The sequence below is a fragment of the Elgaria multicarinata genome, chromosome 2 (genome assembly GCF_023053635.1).
Source record: "Elgaria multicarinata webbii isolate HBS135686 ecotype San Diego chromosome 2, rElgMul1.1.pri, whole genome shotgun sequence".
Taxonomy (NCBI): domain Eukaryota; kingdom Metazoa; phylum Chordata; class Lepidosauria; order Squamata; family Anguidae; genus Elgaria; species Elgaria multicarinata.
In genome coordinates this window covers 35,974,319-35,993,251 of record NC_086172.1, presented here as the reverse complement: position 1 = coordinate 35,993,251, position 18,933 = coordinate 35,974,319, and the positions used below count along the sequence as shown (strand labels likewise).

General features: G+C 44.8%; 1 protein-coding gene across 1 annotated transcript in view; it reads left to right on the top strand.

Moving 5' to 3' along the window:
* Positions 1-2,369: 2,369 nt before the first annotated feature.
* Positions 2,370-18,933, top strand: part of ZNF804A (zinc finger protein 804A) — a 247,718-nt gene continuing 231,154 nt past the window's right edge. Inside the window, exon 1 of the mRNA XM_063118583.1 lies at positions 2,370-2,480. Coding sequence (XP_062974653.1) covers positions 2,370-2,480 — 111 coding nt within the window. The remainder of the gene's footprint in view (positions 2,481-18,933) is intronic.

Genomic DNA, 18,933 nt, shown 5'->3' with positions numbered 1-18,933 from the left:
CCAGGCTTTCCGCTGGCTGCTATTGATCCCTTTAAGTGCCTGCTAATGAGACCCGTTTATACCCAATAAAGTACGCTCCACGGGAGCCGGCGAGTCAGATGAAGTGCTGGCGAGGGAAGGGGGGTGGGTGTCTTCCTCTTCCATCCCAACCCGGGCAAGCGGGAAAGGGATCGATCTGCTGTGGTCCTTAAAGGGTTAAGCCGCTCGAGGCCGTAGGAAAGAAAAAGGAAGGAAGGAAGGAAGGAAGGAAGGAAGGAAGGAAGGAAGGAAAAGCGGGGGCGGGGGAAGGAAGGAAGGAGCCCGCGGTGGGCGGGGGAAGCTATAAAAGAACGAGGGAAGGCAGCGGCAGAAGGGAGAACGTTTTGTCCGAGGAGCTGGCTGGGGAAGCGCCGTGGTTGGTTGCGCGCCCGCCCGCAGTGAAGTGGGAGGCTGCTGCCGCCGCCGCCGGCCCAAGGCGCGCTTGCCAAAGCCCTGCCCACACGACGGCCGCAGGCAGCCCCGCCGAGAGGCGCGCCGTGCGCGTTCCCAGGCAGCCCCTTCGCTAGGGCCAAAGCAAGAGACGACTCCCATGGCGCAAGGCTACTAGGAAGGAAGCCCCGTGGCGTTCAATGGGACTTGGTCCCAGGAAAGTGTCTCTTGGCAGCCTCCGGGTGGGGGCAAGGAGCCATCTCTCTCTCTCTCTCTCTCTCTCTCTCTCTCTCTCTCTCTCTCTCTCTCTCTCTCTCTCTCTCTCTCTCTCTCTTCAAAGCTCCCCTCGACGCTGGGGTCCGAATCAGGCCCCCTGCGTCTACTCTGAAGCGGAGGAGGGGACCTCGCTTCCAGAAGTACATTTCAAGAGTTGTCCGTCTCCGCCCTGCCCCCTCCCTGACACTGGAATCAAGTCCCCTGGGGGTTGAGCTCTGCTGCTGGTGGGGCGGCCCTTGGTCTCCGAGCTTCCGAGGGGAGGCGGCAGGCCATGGGCGAGGGCGGGGGTGCAAAACGAGCCGGGGGGGCGGGATGAGAAGCTCTGGTCCGGCATCCCGTCTGTTCGTCCCCATCAACGGCCACCTAGGTGTTTGTGCGAAGCCCGCACAAAGGAGACACGGAGGCGGGGCCATCCAGATATATCTGGGGCCCCCGGAGCAATGCGATTTTTTGGGCTGCTGCTGCTGCTGCTGCTGCTGCTGTTGTCGTCTCATTCACACATACAAAATGTTCCCCCCCCCCCGCTGTGCGGAGGCCTGGGGCAAATCCTCCTCCCTCCATCTAGGCAAGCCACGTTGCGTGTGTCCACCCCATCAGCATCTGATGGTCAGGTATACCTCCTCGGAACAGGGAAACCGGCAGCGGAGCAGTCCCCCCACCCGCCCCGCCAGGGTGTCCAGAGGCGGAGAACCCCCTCGCCCCAAGCCGCGAAACCCTGAAGCGGGCGGCCGTCGATCCTGGCCAGGACTTGGCAGGAGCGATCCCACGCACGAGAGAACGAGAAGCGGCGGCAGGCGGCGGCCAATGTCACATGCCGGCAGAGGGGATTCGCTGCAGCTGATGGGAAGGCTTCCCTCAGCCAGCCATCCAGTCAGGGACAGAGGCTCGCTTGCCTTTAAAAAAAAAAGGAAGAGAAAAGCTCCCCCCACCCCCACTCTCTTAGCTTTTACCTGGGCAGCGGCTGTTGGGGCTGCCCTTTTTGCGCGCGCCCCTCCCCTGCCGGCGGTTGCTCTTTTCCGTGGAGGGCTTGAGCCCAAAGCGAGGGGGATGCTGCTGCTGCTGCTGCTGCTGGTGGGTTCGAGGAGGGGAGAGAAGGCGGCGTGTGACAGATGCACTGCCCCTCTGACAGCTCCCAGGCTCAGCCTAGAGTGGCTCCCTGCCATTGGCTCGGTGCGACGGAGCGGCAAGCTCGGCGCGCTATAATAGCGCCGCGCCTGGGAGAGGCGGCAGCTCAGACTTCTTCGGCAAAGCTCGAGAGATGCTGAGGCTGCCAAGGCTCCCCCTGCTCCTCCTCCCCCTCCTCCTCCTCCGCCTCCAGCCAGCTCCGCGCTGAGAAAGAGAGAGGCTGTGGTGGTCCGAGCCTGCCGGCTCCTGCCATTGCTAAGCTTGCCTGCTGCGGGGTCGCTCCTTCCCCCGCCCTGCGGCACGGAAGGGCGCGTTGGGCTGCTTCTGCCGCTGCCATCGCCTTCGCTGGGAGAGCGCGGGAGAGCGAGAGCGCAGCCGGCCGGAGAGCGGTGCATGCCCGTGTTTGGGGGGCTTGGCTTCCCCCCTCCGGCTCTCCCCGCTTCGCCAGCCTCGCCCCGCCAAGCCTGCCTGCCTGCCCACCCCGGCGCCTTGTGCCTGGCTGCTCGGGCGCCCCCGGGGTGCATGGAAACGGCTGCTGCAGCCCACGAGGCGGCTGCCCCATGGAGTGTTATTACATTGTCATCAGCTCGGCGCACCTCAGCAATGGGCACTTTCGCAACATCAAGGGAGTTTTCCGAGGTCCTCTCAGCAAAAACGGCAACAAAACTCTGGTAAGGGTGGTGTTTTTTTTTGTGTGTGTGTGTTTTCAAAATATATTTTATTTGCTATTACTTCATGTTGGCCTTTCCTATTCCAACACCCCCCACCCTCCATCCCTTTCCCCCCGCCCCACCTCCGGTGATACTCCGGTTGCACTATTCTGGATTCAGCACCCGGGAGTCCTGGACAGTTCAGAGCGGTGCGCTCTAATGGAGATTTTCTCTCTCAACTCGCCTCTGTCGCTTTGTGGAAGATGTTGAGATGTTGTTGCTAAGGGGGGAGACGCATAGTTTTGTCAGAATTTCCCTCGGTTTTATTCCCCCTGTAGTTTTACTTGTGACTCTTACCAGACAGGACTGGTCAGTAGGATTGTGCTCTTCTGGTCTGGTTTATGGTAACCCCAAATAGATGGGGCACAGAGGTGGTGGTTGTTGTTACTGGTCAGTTTTTGAGTCCTTTTACCCTGGGTTGGCAGAGTGTTTAACAAGCTGTAAAGTTATCCACTCCAGGTTACTACTACTCCAGAAAAAGGGGGATATCCACCCTTTGTCTCCATCTGGTTCTGACAATGCAGTTTGGCCTGATTGGAGTTGTGTGTGTGTGTGGGGGGGGGGGAGGTTTGGGTATTCAGGAAGCGTGAAGGAAAACACAAAGACTCTAAACTCTTGAGCTTTGGGCTGGGAAGTTATTCCGAAAGAACGATGACTTCTAGAAAAGTTCAGAGCATCATCTTTCCCTGTTGATAAGAGTGGGAAGATTTAAAGAAACTTCCACACCTGCTCTCACATGGCAATCAGTTTGACTTAAAAGTGTTTAAGGCTGCAGCCCTAAACCCTCTCACGAGGGAGATGAGCTTTTGAGCACAGTGGGATGTTTTAAGTGTGCACATGACAGAGCTGTTAATCAACAACATGGAATGGCTGGCTTTCAGAATTTACTACAGGCACACCTACTTAAATGATTATTATTTTATATTTGGGAAACAGCCAAGTTACATTCTCCCTCTCTCTCTCTCTCTCTCTCTGTGTGTGTGTGTGTGTGTGTGTGTGTGTGTGTTGGATTGGCAACTTTCCCCTTTTCCTTAGACTTGTTAAGTAAGCCATGCTTGGTTTGTCATGAAATGTTCACACATATTATGTCTGACTGTCTGAAAGCATTGTCACTGGATGAAATTCTTTCTCAGGAACATTGGCATCCCCCCCCCCAAATAGTAGATATAGGAAGTTTGTTGACTGTGGACCTTGGGGGATCTCAGTCAAAGTATGACACGGACATCCCTGGGTACAAGTTTGGAAGTAAGATGGAAAGAACACTGCTTGCTCATCACTTTATCATTCTGAAACTTTTCTACAGCAACAAGGGAATAGTATTTTTTTTGTTTTTTTATGGGAGGGACACCATCTATGTTTGCTAAAGATGGCTACCTAGTAATTTTTCTGTAAGTCCATACATTAAGCAAAGTTTGAGGCAAGATGTAAAGGTAGTTCATATACTAAACAGAAATGACATTGGTTTTGGAAAAGCTCTAACGTCTGTATTCAAGCCCTTTCAAACCCTCCTCTATAGTATCATCCTTTTCACTTAAAACCTCCTGTTCATTCATGGATTACAAACAAAACAAAACCCAAAAATATCAGTTTGATTATTGAACTCTTCCAAAGAAAGATAAGGCAAGAAATGATTTCTTGATGCAATTCTGATGCATCTTATATGCAGTTCTAACACATTTGAATCCATGTTAGTTAAAGTGCGGCAAATTTTCTTTACTCTCATTTTGTAGTATACTGTGTTTTATATTATCATCAAAGTAAATAATTTGTATAGCCAACAGTTCTCTGAATCTTTGCTAACTAATATCATGATTCTAAACACAATTACCTGGAAGCAAGTCCCCATAAAACCAACACTTATTTTGTAGTAACTAATTGTGCTTAGGATCATTACCCAAAATAGGCAAATGAAGTATCCATAAGTAAATTCATTATAATAAGAAATACTCTGGCTGCAGTGTTTCAGATGTCTGTACAGAAGTTATTCATTACTAGTAATTGACTGAAGCAGTATAGCTTCAAGTTGATGTACTTCTGAAAGTGGCTGTAAACTTCTGTTCAGTAAAATAATGTGCCATCTCTAAATGTCATGTTGAATGCAGTCTAAAACATTTGCCAAAAGTCTTTTGTTATGCTCACCTAATACAGATGAAAAATCAATATCTGCTTGTTATTCACCATGATTGGGAGCAAATCTTAATTTTCTTAGGGTGCAATCCCATGTGTGTTTTTACATTAAAAATAAATAAATCCCACAACTCTCAGTGTTTCACAGCCAACGTAACTGGCTGCACAACACAGCTGGCTGGGAAATGCTGGGATTTGTTCAACTTTTCCTTTTTACATCCAAGCATGCATTGGATCGTGTCCTTAAGAATTAATACTTATTATCACATTATCATTTAGAAAAGTACTAAATTACACTAATTTTTGAGTCCAGGCATAATATTTCTGCTTTGAAGTTATTCTCGTAAGTGGCAAAATTGGCTTTTGCCTTAGATCTAATTTAGTTTCTGTATTTTGGGAGTGGTTTTTTTAACTTAATATAATGAAAGTGATACAACAGAATTTGTTAAAGGTAATATAAGGGAAATCTGCTTATAATACAACCTAATCCTCTCCTGAATGAAATTCATTTCTCCTTGAAAACCAAATGTAAAATTATTTCACACAGCCAGTCAACCTGGATGAAAACGTACTTCTTAAACATAATGTAATGTAGAAAAAACTTACCAGGGAGATTTGAGAGTTTCCATGAAAAGAAATATACAGTCTGTGTAATTTTGAGTGTCTGTCTTCCTTACTTTATATATAATCGAATGACCATTATACATTTTAAAAAGGAAGCAGCCAAATGACCAGAAGGCAAAGAAAGGGCTGTCACCCAATTAACAAGACCATTTTTTCTTTTTTTTTTCTTTTTTTTAGTATGTTTTGGATCAGCCCTCCACTCAGTATCAAAGGCAGTAGCTGGGGAACATGGGTGGGAGGGTGCTGTTGCACTCATGTCCTGCTTCTGGGTTCCTGGTTGACAGCTGGTTGGCCACCTGTGCGAACAGAGTGCTGGACTAGATGCACCCGTGGTCTGATCCAGCAGGGCTCTTCTTAGGTTCTTAATTCTCAAGACAATGTACTTCTTATATTCTTAATTCTCAAGACAAAAGTAATGAAAAGAAAAGACATAAACTACAGAAAGCTTGAACAATGTTTTGTACACTTTTACCAGGGTATATAATAAAAACAGAGAAGCATTAACTATTAAACGCTTGGCGGAATTCACCAGACATCTAAAGGGCAATTCATGGGATGTTAGTCCAACCTTCCTGGGGAGGGAGTTTCACGATGAGAGTGCTGCTATGTAAAAGGCCCTGTCTTCAGTCCTCACCAGTCTCAGTGCTCTAGGGCTTCATGCAAGGAATGCAAACTTCATGTGAGCTTTCATATATTGAAGAATCAAATCTACATGACTATGCATATTAATAAAACAATAATTATGAAGAAAAAGCTTCTTCTTTTCTTTTCTTTTTTTAAAAAGATATTCGCAAGGAGTCCCAGCAGGTCCCACCTTGGAAGATGCATTCTGTTCCCTGTAAGAAGGAAAGCAGGGTGCATCTTCTAAGTCAGTGCTTGCCACCTGCATTTTTTATTAAGCACGTTTTTAAAATATGCTGCCTCATTAATCTGGAGCAGGCTTTTTTTTAAAAAAAAAAACCAATCAAAAATATTTTTTAAAAATGTAACTGACTAACTAAAAGTTGCAACCCAAGACAAAATATATACTTTTCAATCATTCCCAAATTATCATAGTCCATTGTTATCTGTGCTCAAAGCCCAAATCTAGTTATTGTCAAACAGTCTCTGTGAGTTGTGGAATATGGTGAAAATCAGTGATTTGTTCAGAGCATGTGGAATATCTTTCATACAAAGGATCTTTAGGAAGGCTTGGCTTGGCTTTGTCCCAAAGGGATTAAGGTGTACTATTCCACCAAGAAACCTGTCCATATGACTAAGGTGGGGTGGGGGAGAACTTTAATCCATATCTGTTTGTGTCATCAACAATATATAATCAATTTTAGTACGGCCAGCACACTGTGTTTTGCTGTCAGGGGAGTGAATACTTTGCCTGGAAACATAAGAAGTAGAGGTATCCACACTACTGGTTAAAAGAGGAATGAATAATTTGAGAGGTAACGAAAGGGCCTTAGTTACTTCATCTCCTTATGGGATTTACTTTATTCTTCTGTTTGTGCAGTTTTTTTCACTTGCCAAGAGGGGCCACTGCTGAGCAGCTTATCCGCCTCTCTTTTGTTCACGTCTTTCTCTTCTTAACTAACTTTGGCGGGTGTTGTGGTCTTTAGAATGAGAGGGTGTAATGTCGCTCCTTGTAAGAAGACTCTCCTGGTGGTCTGGTGAGAACAAAAGCAAAAATCCCAGCATGCCAGGCTTTCTTCCAGCCTTATAGTTGGGAAGAAAGGAACGGGATGTGGACAGTGACATAGGTCTGTCTTTTGCCCCAATGTTTGGTGAGTGGTAGGATGACTGTGAAAGTAAAGCTATATGGCATTTAAGGCAGAAGGCCATGTCAAAGACTCTCACTTCATATTGTCCATGACAGGAAAATGAGGCACAACTTCACCATCACAATGTTTGCTGTTCTGATATGAGACGGAGGAATGTTATGTAGCCACTATGGTTAGGAATGGCTCACATGACACACTAAACCATAATGTTTAGTTCTAAATGCTTAACCACAGTGGCTTAATGTGTCGTCTGAACAGGGTCATCCCCTGCCCCCACCCCAACCACCCATTTTCCCTCAACCATTGATCATTTGGTGATTGTCTTGGCTTTTAACCCCATTCTAAAAATGCCTCTCCTAAAGCAAGATGCAGCCCCTGAAAGCTGCTCCAAAATGGAATTCAGGCCTCAGGCTAAAAGACGCTTTGTATCCTTGCCCTAAATTTTAGGGCAATAACTCTTTTTTTTTTTAGATTCAGTGCAACCAGGAACAGCAATGATGTTTGAAGTTGCTCTTGCATCTCCCAACCCTTGCTACTGAACTAGTCATAATTTCCTAAGAAATAGAAATAACATACCATGATGTCCCAAGAAATCCCGTAAATGAAGAACTGCCTTCCCCAACCTGGGGCTTTTAAAATATTTCAGGATTATAAGATGCAGCATGCCTGACCATTGGCCATGTAGGCTGGGGCTGATAGAAATTGAAGTCAAAAACATCTGGAAGGTACCAGGTTGGGGACGCCTGGTCGAAAAGGCCATAGCTTAAAAGGCCATAGCTTTATCTGGTTGAGCTTTTATATTGTATTTTATATTATGGTTTTATACTGTTGTTTTATACTTTGAATGTTTTTAATTTTTGTGAACTGCCCAGAGAGCTCCAGCTATTGGGCGGTATAGAAATGTAATAAATAAATAAATAAGTAGAGCACCTGCTTTTTATGCAACATCCTAGGTTTGATCCCTGGTGTTTGCTGGTAGGGCTGGAAAAAAAAAACCACCTGTCTGAAATCTTTACGAGCTGCTGTCAACAGGTGTCAACAATACTGGGACCAAGAACCAGACAGCTTCCTATGTTCCTAAATAAGGTAGCTTTCTATGTCAAAGCGAAAGGTGACCAACTGGTGACCCACAGGCTAAACCTAGCCCCTGGTTCCCATGCAAATGTTAACCAAGGTGTGGTAACCATGGTTCTCTTTTTCATTTTCTTATTTATTTATTTATTTATTGCATTTATATACTACCCCATAGCCGAAGCTCTCTGGGCAGTTTACAAAAGTAATCTGTTATTAACAGTTTATTAGATTTTTTTTTCATTTTCCCATACAATGGAAACAGTAAACCCTTCACCTTTTTAGGTTTTCCCCCTTCTTCATGTCATCTTGAATTTAAAGAGTAAAGCTTTCATGTCTATGACCAGATTCATTAAACAAAAAGTGGATAAATTAATAGTTGTATCGAAAAGATAAATTAAATTAAAATAAAATAAAATAGTTCTGTCAAGCTTTTCTGGCCTACACTGGTTGGAATATATTTTCTTTTAGTAACTTAGTAATTTTCTTTTATTAATTTTTGATGTTCTTGCATTTTTAATTGTGTTTTAATGCATTTTTTATTGTTTTAATCAAGTTTCCCTTTTTAATTGTAAGCCGCTTGAGTGCCATTTTTCTTGGTAGAAATGTGAGGTACACATCAAATATTCAAACAAATAATTTGGTGAAATATGCTCTTTCATGGGCAGCTAAGGTTACTAGATCTTGGATCCAATTGTATATATGGGAGTTTATATGCTTTCCAGTGTTGCAGAATAATATATTAAGCCAAGTGTGGCCTTACAAAACCATGCCCCTCTGCCAAGTTCCGTTTGCCTGGAATGTATCTTTAAGATATGGGCATATTTTTCATTAAGTGAAGTTTCCAGAATCATGTTGATCCTGGTTAAGACCTCAAGCCAGAAAGGCATTACCATCGGGCAATTCCATAACATATGCACTACATTAGTCTGTGGACAGTTTCACCTCTAACACTTACCATCTTGTGAGATGCACAGGCATCTGTATCATTCCTGCATAAAATCTTTTGCTGTATCAAAATACTAGAACCCAGGTCATCCCATGAAGCTGATTTGTGGGAGATCCAGGACATACTTCTTCACACAGCACATAGTTAAATTATGGAACTCAGTACCACAAGATGTAGTGATGGCCACCAATTTGGATGGCTTTAAAAGGGGGTTGGATACGTTCCTGGAGAAGGCCATCAATGGCTACTAGCCCTGATGGCTGTGTGCTATCTCCAGTATTTGAGGCAGTAAGCCTGGGTGCACCAGTTGCTGGGGAACATGGGTGGGAGGGGTTGTACCATGTCCTGCTTTGTTGGTCCCTGGTCGACAGCTGGTTGGCCACTATGTGAACAGAGTGCTGGACTAGATGGACCCTTGGTCTGATCCAGCATGGCACTTTTTATGTTCTTATCTTTTGAGATCTATGTTAGATGGTTTGCTAGATTTCAAGATGGCTTTCCAATGGGAGGGCTTCCAAATTTCTATTAGTTATAAGGGGGGAAAAGAAACTATGAACCTTCATATCTGTTTTATATCACTGCTACTATATTGTTTCATGATTACTTTTGAAAGGTAAAACAAAACTGCTAACCTACATCTTCAGACCAGACCTGTTTCCCAAGACTACTGTCACCACTTCCCCAGTTTCTGATCTCACTGGGCCTGAGCAGTGCACATGGGCTCCATTCTTGTCAACTTGATCATACAAGCTGACCACCCATGAGGGGAGTTGAATGATTCCAGGCTTTGAAGCAGAAAGTACAGATTATGATGGCCTCTGGACTAGTGTGTGAAGATCATAGAGGCCCTCAAGAATACAGAAGCTGGCCTCACATGTTCCAAGTTTGCTTCTGCCTTTAATCAGAGGCAGTAAGCCTACATACACCAGTTGCTGTGGGACATGGGTGGGAGGGTGCTCCTGGTTCCTGGTCGACAGATGGTTGGCCACTGTGTGAACGGAGTGCTGGGCCACATGGACTCTTGATCTGATCCAGCATGGATTTTATGATATTATGTTTAACGAGTGTAAGCCCTTTGTGGAGTGTATTGTGCTTCCTTCAGTGTATAGTAGATCCCAAATTTATACTAAGAAGCCAGTCACTAAACTTGTCTTTGTACAGTTTTGCTTCTCCCTTGCAACCATGGACCAGGAGGTGAAATATGACTTCAACACTTTTTCTAACAGCTGGTGCCCAATAGAAGACCCCACCCACACCTGGCCTGTTGTGGACCCATCATTTGGGAGTTCATCTATTGCATATACAAAAGAGATAACACAAATGCTTAGATTATGTGTATATCAAATGGCTGTGAAATAAATTGCCACAGACCTCAGTGTGTAACTCCTTCTAACATTCTCTGTCCTATCCCGATTGTATCAACCATGCACATTAGCGGCTGATGTTAAGAGCAGTCACAGTCACATAAATGCAAAATAAGTTTCTTGATTTGCTGGATGCCTGACAGTCACACAGACAAATTTGCAGCTAGAAGAGTACCTCGGGCAACTGTTAAGGTTGGATTGAAGAAACTGTTGTACATATTGCTTTTCAGTATCTGTTGGAGGTGGAAATGAAAACCTTATGGAGAGTCAGCATCTGTTATTGGCTGCACAGTAGGCAGCATAATAAGGGGAAAGAATGTAGAAAGTGTCTGCAGTGACTGGTTATTTCTAGGCTGCTAACATTTTTGTGTGTGTGTGCTCCGATTTGCGCTAGATCGGCCCGGCAAGTTGACAAATTCAGAAATGTGTAATATAGAATAAATACTGCCTTGGGAAGGTTTCTTCCCTGAAAGGCAGCCTAGTAATATTTCAAAGAAAATAAATAATAATATGATATCATTGCTTATGTGAAAACCTGTTTCAAGGGATAGGAAGTTTGGGAAAACAAAACTCCCAGGAAACAGTGAATATTCCCTTCTCTAGAAAGCTGTGTAATGTCTTGACGGCTACAATAAGTGTGAGTAAGGCCACTGATGTCAGTGGGCCTTTGTTCTGATGAAGTTGCATAGGATCAGGCTGTAAATAAGCTTGTCATCTTCCTAAATTTTGTATTTTGTTTTATTTTGTTCTGTACAGCACCATGAAAATTGATGGCGCTATCTAAATAAATATTAATAATAATAATTTCAAGAGCAATCTTTACAATTTTTGATGCCTTTTCTAAAAAAAATTGCCCCTGAACTGAAAGGCTTAAGTACTCTTCACAAGGGATGCTTACATGGATTTAGGCTTAAATGGTTTCTATTGTGCACATGTAAAACCTGTTGTGTCTGGCGCATACGTTCACTTCTGCATTTGGTCCTGCGTGAATCATGTTCACAAATGACACAAATTGTGTGAAAGGAGTTCATGCACTTTTTAGTTTCAGATGGGCACACAGCCTTTGGTTATCATAGACCAGTCCAATAAGGTTGTTCTATACACGTATCTATTTTAGTTGCGAGTGTTTACATACAAGGAAGGTATTGGACATTGATATTCCTATGCAGAAGGAGGAAAAGGATCTGTATGAATCTTGATGGTGTCAATCAAATGCAACTGGGAGAAAGACTCTTTGTTAAGTGGGGATATATCTAGTTATGAAGATTTTTGACTCGACAAAAAACTTCATTGAGGAAAATAAATTTTCAAATAATGCCTCTCTTGTCCTAATAAAACTATTTAGTAATGCTATATATTATGTTATTACTGCATGGACCCCCAGGAAGTGGGGCTTGCATCTCTTTAATTAAAAAATAAGAGAGCTATGTTTTAATTAAAAAATAAGAGAACCCATTTTTTTAAAAAATTGTAGGGTGGTGGATTTAAAAGAAACGAAGGGGGAAACCGACAATCGATCTTTGAAAGTAGATGGAGGAAGGGACAATGATCTGGAGGGAGTTTGCTGCAGCAATACTTTATTTATTTGTTTATTTATTTATACTTACATCTTGCCCTTTCTCCCAAGGAGCCCAGGGTGGCTGAATTGCTTGCTGACTTAGAAATTGGTGGTCGAATCTTCCCAACCATTACATGGATGATGATTCCGCAATCTAGGCGGGATCTATGCTACTACTTAAAAATGGTTTGTAACAGTATTGACAACTGTTGGGGCCCAGAACACACTCCATATACAGTTTTTGAACTGTTTTCAAAGTGGAATGTCCTGCTTGGTGTAGAGCTGGCCTCAGATAGGAGCACTTTGTGCTTAGAAGGGAACTGGCTTCTGTCTGTGTATTCTCAGCTAGACGTGGAGATGGTTGTAGAACTGAGTCCTGAGCATGCAGACTTTTCCTTCAGTCCAACAAATGGGGCGTCCAGTTGTCCTGCTTAGGTGGCAGGGCAATTTTCATTGCCCTCTCCTTGTTAAATAATTGGTGGCACGTTAAATATTTTGAAAGGGGTCCCCCTATGGACCCCCAATCCTGTAGACTGGGCAGGGCTTGTGTGCTGAAGCTGAGAGAGTGATTTCCCTGAGGCTACCTGATTATGGCCAAGCTACTGTGCCCCAGCCATTAAACCTGGGGCTCAGTATTTTTCTAATGCAAGCATTGTGCTCAACATCTTTACGATTTCTTCCATTATGGTACCACGCCATAAGCAAAGATTACCCACCCACCTCATCCCTTTTATTAGCAATTCGGGCCCACCTTTCAAACAAATACATAAATCCAGCTTTAGCATAGTCACATTAATTTCCAGTCTTGTTTGTGGCTGAGTTCTCTTGCCCACCCCACTACCCCCAGCTGGATTAAAAGTGTATCCTGAGAATTAACATAGACATGGTTCTTTTGTTCCCACTTCATTCATCTGTCCATATAGCATGTTACATTTGACAGAAGAAGAAGAAGAAGAAGAAGAAGAAGAAGAAGAAGAAGAAGAAGAAGAAGAAGAAGAAGAAGAAGTTTACAGACACTTCTTTTTCTTCTTCCTTTGGTTTCCTTGGTTTTAAATGGCAGTAATTTCTGTACTGCAAAGTAAGTCAAGAGTGCGAGTCTAAAAAAGCTCCATGGCAGGGTCAAAGTTGAATGACTTCTGTGGAAAGCATCTTATTAACACAGAAAACAATCTAATTTAGGGATAATTAAAACCAATTGACCACTTTCCGGTGGAGTTAACGAACTGTGAAGAAGGGTCGGACAAATACACTCGCCAAGTTCTTTCCTCTGTTCCCATCTCACTGCCACCAGGGGTTGTCTTCGCAGTGCTGAGATGGCACCACCTTCCCCCAAGTCCCACAGTTTCCCTTTCCCGGGTGGTGTCAGGTAATCCCAATGCCAAGGAGGGAGTGTGGGGTTTCTGGTGGTCATCTGGGTACTGGAGTTGCCACCTCCCTCTTTCTGGTTTTTGGCAACCAATCACAGATTGGTTGCCTTCTACCAGGACCACCCCAGAGCGAGATCAGATGGTGAAAGAGCCATACTGACCTTGCTCCCACCGAAAAAGTTGGGATAAGTCCCTGTCTTTTTCAAAGTGAAGATTTGCGGGAAAGCCACATGGTGGCTGCAAATCTGTGGACTCATCATATAACCGATGCAGTGCAAATTCGCAGCCACTGTGAGGCTTCAGCCATGTATACACAGCTCCCTCCCCCAGTGAGCAAGTAGGCAGTAGCATCTACTGCTCCTCCTTCTCACTACCACGATTATCCGGGCTGGAACAAGAGGCAGGTGAACAAATAGGTTGCAATGATGGGGAAGAGAAGTCTACAAGGGTCTTGTCAGCCTGCGGGGTGGGGGCCCTTTGCAGGTGCCCAAACATGCCTACTCTTGATGCTGGCCTTGGAGTTGAACATTGGATCCCTTAGTAAGATGAGGTAAACTGTGCAGTGAAATGGTTAAATTCAAATATTCAGATTATATCACTCTGCTGAAGTTAGAATATTCACCAGTATGTTATGCCGGAAACTTTCTTTTGGCTTTCTGATTTTGATATTTGACTCAAAAGCAGTATTGGAACTTTAAGACCTAAAGTAGTTGACAGATGCGATCTTTGCTCTCTGCAGAAAACCAGCTTTGATTTTTTTAATTGCTTTGTTTGTTTGACTTTTAGCCATATGTTAAAGGCCAGAGAATCTGCACCGTCAGTGAATATAGCTGAAGTAATGCACGGGGGGAATTTGGCGTTCTCTGAGTGGAGTCCCTCAGCACATTTGGTTTACTACTTGGCAGTGGAATTAAGGAGTAAGGGGGATATTTCATTTGCTAGATGCAAACTCTCATTTGTGAAAAGTCTTGAACGGAGTACCCACCCACTCCACTAAAAAGTATCTGAGATACATGGAAAAATGCATTCTTTAAGTGAGTGAATGAGAGAGAGAGAGAACTGCTTTTTTCTTGTAAATGCTGCATAAATGAGAACTGTGACTAAGCACTCGCAGTGGCTTATTTTATTGAAGCTGTGTGTGTATTTATCCAAGCTCTCTTTCTCTTCATGGGTAAGTGTGTGTGTAGTTCTCGGTAGTTCTGGAGGGCAGGATTTGGCAAATAACAACCCGCGTGCTTCATCCATATATATTTCTGAAGTTCAGAGATGGGCAGACCGGCGAAAAAGGGAGACTCAGCTGCATAGGGGAAAAGGTTGAATGGATTCTCTGGCCTTAGCTAGACCTGCAGGACAGTCCAGGGGAGAGGAGGGGAGAGGAGACCTCCCGTTGTGATTAACATGAGATCTTGCCCTTGTTTACACGTAAGGCATGACGACCTCAGAAAGAGAGGTGTCACGCCCGCCATTTTCCTATTTTTTAAAGGGGACGGAGCGCACGAACGCTCGTGCGCAAAGGTAAGGTATTTTTTTTTAAAAAAATAATTAATTTCCCTGCTCCCCCCACCCTATCCCTGATGGGCACAGCACTCCTGAGGAGCGTTGCTCCCAGCTCCACACAAGTAATCGTGCGGAGCCAGGTAAACCCACGGAAACGGGCCACACACTCAGTGGTCTCAGGCTCAGCCCGAGACTGCAGAAAAACCGGGCCCAAAGGGGAGGGCTGTATCCTGGGACCAGGGAAGGATGATCCCTCCCTGATCCCGGGATCCCCTGTGCATCATCTGGACGCACAGGGACAATCCCGGGGTTCCTGCCGGGATATAGCCTGGTCTAGCTAAGGCCTCTGTTGCAGGCTGATCTTTAGAAAGTCTTGTTTTCACGTCAAAGCTACCGTTGACACAAGGCCAACACTGGTCAGCTCTGGCCAAAAGAGAGAAACTACAGTAAGGTGGCCACGTGTCCTGTTTCCCAGAGGACCATCCTCTATTTGAAGGCACCCTCTCCTTGAAGGGCTGCCCAGTCCAGGTCTAGTTTGAAGTCAAAGAACCCTAAGGAGGCAAAGCTGGACCTTGAAGTCGCCCATCAACAGTGAGTACCTAGTCAGCAGACTGAGCAGGCAAACAGCTCACCTGATCAGAGTCTTCCCCACTATGGTGAGATGTATTGTCTTTCTGTTTAAGTATAATAATCCTTAATTTGCATCTATAAATATAAATTAACATGTGCAAAACCTTCCCATCTTTTGTCCTTATTGCCCTCCATTATTACTTTTTTGAGTGACGTATAAGTGGCCATGTTCAGCTATAGGAAGGCTAGCCATTGGAGCCAATGGCGCCTCTTTATACTTATAGGTCCATGTGAGTGATAAACACAAGCCTTTATCGATGTTTCCAGGTGTCGTCTCCGAAATGCAGCAAGAAACCTGTTACATATGACTTGTTATATGCACATCTTGTTTTATCTAAAGAATTCCCCTAGAAAATAACAGCAACAACATTGTTGTTTCCTGATCTTTACACCCATGAGAAGAAGAGTACTGCTGCAAGTTTGCCTTCTAAAAAAGGTGCTGGTGGAGGAAATGACTGAAGCACTGTGTGGCGCAAGATGAATCAGAGGAGGGATTTACTCTTCGCTGAACATATCTGGGAAAATGAGTGCTGGGAGCGTTTATTTCATCTTCAGACATTCTAAACTTTTCACATACTCATTCTGTAGTAATCAATTCCACTGCTGCAGAGGTCAGATATAACTAATCTAGCATTGTAATTTATAATCTCAAAGTGAGGAGGTTTTCTCAGAAGTTTTTTAATCTCAGGAAGGGCTGACAACATATGAGAAAGGGTACCTGTCCAGGTAGATAAATCAGGAGTCAGAAGTTACAGAGAGATTGAGTTGTGGAGTATTCACAGCAATGTCCTTCAGAATTGCCACCAGTGTATGAAGAGTTTTACTGTCACTACACATGTGACTCTCAAACACTTCAGGCGCACTGACCTTTAAGTATCATCCTTATGAAAATGGTAGTGGCTGATTAAAATCCATTAATTTATATTCATTTTTCACTTTTGCCAGAGTCTTGGCTAGGCAAACTCTGCAGACCTCAATAAGAGTAAGACAATAAGCAGGGATCTGATCCATTCTCTCTATAGGTATTTTCTATTTTTGTTTGTTTCCCACTGTAGTTCAATAACGAAAATTAATGCTTTTGGGGTTTTTTGCATTGACAATGGCTGGTGGTGAGCCAAGGTTACACCCCAGGATTTGTGTGTGTGTGTGTGCGTGTGTGTGTGTGTGTTTTTGTTTGTGTGTGTTTGTGTATTTTGTTTGTGTGTGTGTGTATTCCATTCGCAAAGGTGGGAGGTCTGTAGCTCAGTGGCACAACTCCTGTTTTCCACGGAGAAGGTCCCAGGTCCAGTTCTTGCCATAGAATCATAGAATAGCAGAGTTGGAAGGGGCCTACAAGGCCATCGAGTCCAACCCCCTGCTCAATGCAGGAATCCACCATCTCCAGATAGGATTGGGAAAGACTCCTGGTTGAAGTCTTTCCCAACCTACTACCCTCCAGATGGTTTGGACATCAATTCCCATTGCCCCCAGCCAGCATGACCAATGGTCAGGAATGCTGGCAGCTGTAGTCATCTGGAAGGTATCTGTAGTCATCTGTAGTCATCTGGAAGGTACCATGTTCGGGAAGGTTAGTATAGACCATACAGAGCTTGATGAACGAAGGACCTGACTTGGTATACTTCCTATGCTGAATTTCCTCCTGGCACACTTATCCTAAGCACAGCATTGTTCTGGCTGGAGCCCTGCTACTTTCTGAGCAGAAGTATTCTCTGTGTGTGTGTGTCTTCATCCACCCACCATGTATAGTATCTCACCCGAAACAGGTGGTCAGTAAACTGTTTCTGTTCTCTGCCATGGACTCCACAAACAGGGAAGCTGACTAGGGGGTGGGGCATTCTGTGATCACAGTACATGACTTCTAGGTTGTATTTTCCTTGGTGGTTATAAGTTGCATAGATCTGGCTGAACTCAAAGATGCCTTTCATTTAGTGCTATTGCTACACACTGAGAACATATTATAAGCTGGAGAGCTGCAGCATATTGCTCATTAACATAAGACAATCTACATGAGTCTGACTGCTGCCAAGCCTATGTATTTTGTCAGTGGCCCCATTCAGAAGACACCTTAAACCACGGCTTTAACCATGGTGGTTAAGCCAGAAAGCCAGGCTGTGTTCAGAAGACACCTTAAACCAGGGCTTTAACCACGGTGGTTAAATCAGAAAGCCTTATTCACCATGGTTAAAGCTAGGGGTGTGCACGGACCCCCCGATCCGCTTCTCTTCCAGATCCGCAACTTCCGGATCGTGTCCACTCTGCTCCACTCCGCCTATAGTCCGCTCTGGTTCGCTGCGAAGCTCCGGATCCGGATCGGAGCTCCGCTTCAACCCCCCATAGGCTTGCATTGAAATCCAAAAAAGCCTACAACTTTTTTTCTGTTAAAGTTAGAAACCTCAAATTTGGCACCATGACACCTCATGCACGTATACACGTGCATGCCAAGACTCAAGCCAATCCAAGCCTCCCCTGATTTTGGGGGAATTTTTGAAAATCGGACACCCCATTTTCAGACATGGACTGTTCTCCGACATTTTGACAGATAAAAACTTGGAAGCAGGCACATCCGCATTCATGGCAAGTTTCAAGCAGATTCCGTCATCCTCTGATTTGGGGGGGCTTTAACCTACAATGCAGCACCCCTAACCCCAATTCAAACACCCCTTTCTATATCTCCATCAATTTTCACGTTAGAAACCTCAAGTTAGGCACCATGACACCTCATGCACATATACACATGCATGCCAAGACTCAAGCCAATCCAAGCCTCCCCTGATTTTTGGGGAATTTTTGAAAATCGGACACCCCAGTATCTCAGGGATTTAAAGCTGCAAACAGCTCAATGGGGCCATTTCAAAGGAAATCCCAACATGCCATGAATTGGGGAGTAGATAAACCTAAATATGAATCTTCTTCCACACTTGTAAAATTTATTTGGAACTTCAAAAAGTCTAAGTGAGCGCAGGAAGGACTTATCCCCTTAGTCAAAGCAAGACACACACAAACCATCCCTGAGAGGTGGGCAGGGGAGGAGGGAGGGAAGGCAGGCAGGCAGTAGACATTTCTGGGGGCACAAGGAAGTGCGGCAAGGATGGCTTGTTTCTTTCTAAGCCAGCAGTAATGCATTGCAAACCATCCCTGCGAGGAGGTCACAGAGGAGGAGGACCGGCAGGCAGAGAGCCAGGCAGAGATATGCCATAGATCTAGTATGGGGGAGTCAGTCCCGGCAGATGCCCCACCACAGCAGCACCCGGGGGGAAGGCAGGCAGGCAGCAGACATTTCTGGGGGCACAAGAAAGTGAGCCAAGGATAGTTTCAAAGCCAGTAATGCAAACCATCCCTGTGAGGTGGGAGCAGCACAGAGAGATGCCTTTTCTTTTGCATCCCATAACTAGGAGGCTAGGAGGATAAGAGTAAAGCTTTGTGATCCTTGCTTCAGAGTTGATTGACTGCACTGTGAT